Source organism: Rousettus aegyptiacus, unplaced genomic scaffold (assembly GCF_014176215.1).
Source record: "Rousettus aegyptiacus isolate mRouAeg1 unplaced genomic scaffold, mRouAeg1.p scaffold_m13_p_4, whole genome shotgun sequence".
Classification (NCBI taxonomy): Eukaryota; Metazoa; Chordata; class Mammalia; order Chiroptera; family Pteropodidae; genus Rousettus; species Rousettus aegyptiacus.
Genome location: NW_023416307.1, coordinates 112,127,742 through 112,133,741, shown reverse-complemented (window position 1 = coordinate 112,133,741; position 6,000 = coordinate 112,127,742). Strand labels below are relative to the sequence as shown.

General features: G+C 39.2%; 1 protein-coding gene across 4 annotated transcripts in view; it reads left to right on the top strand.

The window, feature by feature from the left end:
• The first annotated feature begins 270 nt into the window (after positions 1-270).
• Positions 271-6,000, top strand: part of APPL1 (adaptor protein, phosphotyrosine interacting with PH domain and leucine zipper 1) — a 34,465-nt gene continuing 28,735 nt past the window's right edge. For 2 of the 4 annotated variants that reach the window (XM_036218454.1, XM_036218453.1), the window contains exons 1-2: positions 720-741; positions 5,547-5,645. In XM_036218454.1, coding sequence (XP_036074347.1) covers positions 5,601-5,645 — 45 coding nt within the window. In that variant the 5' untranslated portion in view covers positions 720-741; positions 5,547-5,600. Of the gene's footprint in view, positions 429-719; positions 742-5,546; positions 5,646-6,000 lie in introns of those variants that run through there. The other 2 variants (XM_016131597.2, XM_016131598.2) reach the window with 2 other exon arrangements.

Sequence of the window (6,000 nt, the reverse complement as noted above, 5' to 3'; positions counted from 1 at the left end):
GGTTCTGGTTACCGGAGACGCGCTGTGGCGGGTCCCTTACGATTGACATCCAAACGCGCGCGCGCAAAACAGGGGCTCGCTGGGTGCAGGCAGCGTCGCCTCCGCTGCCCCTGAGGCCGGCGTTCGCCGCAGAGCCGGGCAAGACGAAGGCACCTCCCGGCCAGCCCCGCCGCGCTGACGGGCGTCTCCGCGAGCCAATGAGTGCGCCGGGAGGCGGGATTTCCCGCCTGGTCTCTCCGCGCCTGGCGAGGGTGGCGAGGGCGGCGCAGGCGGGGACCGCGGCAGCGCCTGCGAGAGAGACTCGGTTGGGGTTAACTGCTGCGGGCGGCTCGGCGTGGGGCGCAGTGGGCGGCCGCCGCCCTCCCTCCTCTACGATGCCGGGTATCGACAAGCTGCCCATCGAAGAGACGCTGGAGGACAGCCCGCAGGTGAGGCGCGGCGGCGGTGGGTACCGAAGGAAGGAGCGGGGCGGGCCGACGCCAGGCCTGGGGCCGCGGTGGCCGCAGGTGCTCGCTCTGACCCCGGTGGGCGTCGCAGCCCAGAGCTCCCGCCCTTCGCGGGCCACGCCCGGAGCCGCCGAGGCCCGGCCGCCCACTCGCGGCCCTCGTGGGCCTGCGCCGCTAGGCCGAGAGCTGCGCGCGGGGTCCGGGACGTCGCGGGCGGCGACCGAGCCGCCGTCGCCTTCGCTCGTGGGCCCGGTGGTTCACGTAGGCTCGCGGGGCTCCCTTTTATGTAACTAAGGTGCATTTTTATCGCCGTGATGTGAGGTGACATTCCGATCCTGGAATTTAATCCCCTAAAATCTCTTCGGAGAAAATGCAGAACGAGAAAGAATCCGGTAGGCTTAAGGATTTCTGAGTAAGCTAGAGAAGGGAATAGATAGTTTTTCTTCGGGAGATGCTGAAAAAGTGTTCATTTCCTCGCGTGGAAAGTCATCGGCGAAGCCCATTTTGTATCTTGGAGCCTCCCTGCCGAGTGTGTCCAGTGTCGTGTCCGCGACTAGACGCTGTCACTCGAACTCTGCATAGCGTGTGATGGACGGCGCCTTCGCGGCTCGGTCACTGCTGCGCCCCTCCTTGCAGACTTGAATCCTATAAACTCATCAAAATAAAAACCCTATGTTCTGTTTTGTGTGTTGGGGATGCTGCTGCTGCTGTTGCTGCTGATGATGATGATGTGATTGCTTTAGCTTAAAACAATCTGGGGAAAACTGTTTATGTCCAGTACAGAAGAATGAAATCAGCAATATTAAAAACATGTTGGTGGGGGCTTGTAACATGAATAGAGAAACTTCATCCTTATACAATAATTTAAGTGATTTAAGAACATGTTGCTGGTTGGCTACCACTTAGAATGAAGAAAATGTTCTGAAATGTTTTTCATTTAGAACTTCAGTTACACGTATTTCATATAATTTGACAGTTTAATATGGCCCAAAAGAACAGAAGGGGCTAAATCCCCCATTCCCGGCTGGCTGGTTGGTTATGGATTTTGTGCTAATTTTAATTGCCAAGTTGAGATTGGGCTCTGTGGAATTGATTTTTTTTTTTTTCATGCTGAAAGTTATCTTCGCAGGCCAGTTGCCTGCTGATAATGCACTCTTATCAGCCTATACTGACAAAAGAAAAACCACATCTTAGCTTGTTCAACTGCCAGAATAGCCAGTATAAACGCTTAATGATTTTTTTTTCATATAAAAGTTATAAGCTATATTTGTTTCAGACTTTTTGCAAAAATTTTATGGGATGTAATGGTCAGGTGCACTTTGTCCTTTTTTAGTATGTAAGACTCAGCATTGCCTTACCTTTCTTCTCTTATCTGGCCTGGTTTTTATAGCTCATAAAGACTATACATAGCTCAAAATGGGTTGTATGTGCCCTAGCCATGACTTGTGAGAAAGATAAAATCCCTTGACTATTCTTTTTTTTTTTTTACAAGCATGTGCTATTAGTTTTACAGTTATTTTTAATGAAGAAGCCACATTGTATTTTGGTTTCTAGAGGTGATAATTTTGAGTAGATAACATTTGGGAAAATTAGTTGGGGACAATAGGTTTAGAAAGGGAAGACACTTGGAAGTAGTCCTTATTAGGGAGAACCTGCAGAATTGAAAGCCGTGGATCTGGGACTCAGGATACAAGAGTTTTAACCAATTTCCCATTTAGGAAAAAGAAGTGCAGCTTGCCAGCGTTAATTTAATTTTACGTAAACACGCTCTTTGAGGTTGAAGCAAATCTGACTGGTTTTCAGTGTGCAAATGTAATACAAAAACTGTTCTTGTATTTCTAGACAGAACTTGTTTCTAATCCTAATGTAACAAATGTATACATAAATTGGATTCACCAAATTAATCTTTGTCTAACAACTGTTTGAGAGTGATATTAACACCACACACAGGAATGCTACACTTTCTAGGATTTGATATTTCAGCGATTAAGAATTACTATATTTCGTAAATGGAAATACCACTACTAACAACAATGGCATAAATAGAATGATGTTGTTTCCAAAGACTATTGATAAACTAGAGTGAAATGAAAATAATAAAACGAGCTATTTCATGGCAGACTTTGGAGGTAAGGTTAAGACTGTAATGTGTGAGTTGCTGCAGGTGCCTGCAAGTATTCTTGGGGCGAATGGGAAATAGGTTAATGTCTTCTGCTTTAGGGCAAGTCACTCAACTTCTCTGAACCACAGCTGTTATATATAATAAATGTTTTTATTTTTGTACCTGATTATAAAAATAGTTATATGCTTCAGAAAAATTGGAGGTACAGAAAAGAAAGCATAGTTACCTGCCATACACCCGCAGCGAAGCCTGTTAACAGTTTGCTTTCTTTTTCCCTAGTTCTTTTCTCTTATGCGTTTTAATGTAATTGAGATTATTTTGTGCATAATAATTTTTATTTGGTTTTAACTCAACATCATAGCTTAAGTATCTTCACATATTATTACCTTTTGAATAAAAGCATTTAAAGGCTGCACGTTTCCTTAACTGACTTAACTCTTGTCCTATTGGACTTTTAGAGTTTTTCCCAAATTTTGCTTATGTATAGAGGGCTGACATTCATGCTTTGGGGCACAAATAGTTGTTCACATTTGGACTGTTTATCTAGTATAGAGTCCAAGAAGTTAAGTAACAAAAAGTATAGAAACTTTTAAAGCTCTCGATATAAACAAATTTTTATTAGATCATTTGACCTTAATTATTTTTATATAGCCTGCCAGTTGCTATGTAAAAAAGAGCCTGCTCGTCATGAAAGACTATCCTGAATTAACAGTTATACTTTTTTAGTTTGATTTATAGTAACTAAATAGTATTAACATAGGGGAGAATTTGCAAGTTCAAATCCAGCTGAGCAAATATAAAGCTTTTTAGAATTATCTTGCCCAAACCATTCTGCAAAAGATCATCTGTTGAGGCAAAAATCTTAAGACTAAATTGGATACCTTGTTCGCGCTCATATATTGTTTTGAAAATCAGAGACAAAATGAAACTTCCTAATTAGTATGAACAGATAATGATCTTTAAAAAAAATTGATTTTATATGTAGATAAGTACCAGTGATTCATCCATGCTAATACTGTGAAGACAAACTCCAATCTCAAATGGAGGCATTTTTCTTTGGCATAATATGAAATACTCATAGATTAAGATTATGACACATACATTCCTCCCTCCCCCATTTTAACATCTCTGGTAATGCCGATGTCTCTTACAGTTGATGGTGTTTTACTTGTAATTGCCTGCAAATGTACACACTTGGTTGTTTCTCCTAGTGGCATGACTAACCAAGTGCAAACTCAGTGTTCCAGTCAATCAATTTAACAACCACTTGAAAGATTATCAGTCCTGTTGTCTGAAAATATTCCTTTGATGCCTGGTGAGATGAAGCAAGTGCCACCATCAAAACTTGCTAAATGGGTATTCAGCAGCAGTGGTTTGTAAGAAAATATTGGGGATAAAAGTGGAGTGCTTCTAAGAAATATTTGTCACCTCATGGCACAGAATAATATTGGGTGAGAAAACATAAAGATTGATGACTCTTGGCTCAAAAAGTAACACAAAAATTGAACTCTGAAGAAATTCTGGGATGTTAAATTTCTGCTGCTTGTGTTTTCCTTTTTTATACATGTATGAGTGTTATACATAAAATTCTGTCTAAAGGTCTGTTTCCATAAATTTAAAAATTTTAAGACATAAGAAAACTTTAAATCATAGATTAATTGCCCACATAGTTTTGTTTTATTTTGTTGTAGTAGTATATAAAAATGGTGCCATCATAGATTTAGTGAAATGGTACCATATTGATTGTATTTTTGTAAGCTGCTAACTTCAGTCTTTATTATAGTGTTAAACTCGATATTATTAGTTTTAAACCCTTTTTGGTCTAAGATGATCTTTTTAATTTAATTCTACTATAGGTTTTTTCATAAGTGTCATCCTTGAATTAGAATAAAAATTTGGGGGAGGGGACTTATGTGGCAGATTTTTCTTAAAAATGACATTAGCCAAATAAGATTTCTTGATGCTTTCTTTTTTACATCTTAAAATAACACTTTGGGGAATAGAAGTGGGGCACTAGAGCTGAACAATAAAAAGATTCTGTCAGATCTAAATTTCTGGGGCATGGAGAAGTAGAGGACTGGGAACATGGGCTTAATATATTGGCGTAATGATTTTGTGCTTTTTTTTTGGAGCCATTTTAACTTAGCTTCCTCTTCTGAAAATAGGAAGCTAAAGAATAAGTTGATTTTTTAAAACCAACTTTTACGGTTGAGACATAAAGTAATTCTAGAATAAAAATACAAGGTCATCTTTTAGATTTTGAACTGTAGTTATCTCAATAATTTTTAGTATTTTAATTCTTCCTCTGCCTTTGGGATGTGAAAAGTTAGCATGCCTTGCATTGATATGCTGAGTTTCTTTATCTCTGCTCCTTTGTGTTGACAGTCTTAACATTATAAGTTTTTTCCCCTTAAAATGAAGATAATTTTTACATGCTCATTGAAAAAAAAAAAAAAAGCCAAACAATGTAGAAATGTATAAAGGAGAGGAAAATAACCCCAAATTCTGCACTCAGAAAAACATAGTTAACATTTTATAGGCCGTGTTTGAAAGGGGCACTGTGGTATTATTTTGGATGAGGATGAGGAGGAGTTTGGCACTACTAGAAGTTACCATGGAGAAAAAGAAATAATCATACTAAGTTATCCTGAAATGAGACATTTAAAATATACATGGAATACCATTAAATTAGTCTTGAACATTTCTGTTGATTTATTGCCTTAATTACAGAAGTTTTAATTAATAAAAATATACCTTTCTTGTTCCTTCTAAAATTTGTATGAAGTATTTGGAAAATCCCTCTGTTTTAATGATATGAAATTAAGAACAAAGAATCCCGCTATCTGGCATTACTATCAAAACAGAAAACAGATTAAAACTCAGAATAATTAGAGTTTTAATATCCTAGAGTTTTACCTTTAGAAAAAATTTCCATCTGATATATAATGGTTAACATAAACTTATTGCTTTTATTACAGACGAGATCTTTACTGGGTGTATTTGAAGAGGATGCTACAGCTATTTCCAATTATATGAACCAGTTGTATCAAGCTATGCATCGGATTTATGATGCACAGGTAAAAAGCTAAAGGCTGACTTGATGTTTTTTAAAAATGGATCTTTAAGCCTATGAGGACAGAGGCAGTATCTTGTTTCCTGTTGCCTAGCCCTGTCCAGTGCTCATAGTAATAATACTTGTTGAATGGATGACTGAACATTAAGTATTTTATATTACAGAGCTCACATTTTAGTTACTAATGTATAGTTCATAGTACTACAAAAGTGATGGAAATGGAAGGATCTGCCCCTTCACCCCAAACCCAGTAAGGGCCTTCTTATTGAAACTTACCGATAGTGATCTTTACCTAAGATTTGACTGAAAACCCCATATTTTCCCTAATCATGCTTTTAGTTTTATGGAATACTCCCCCT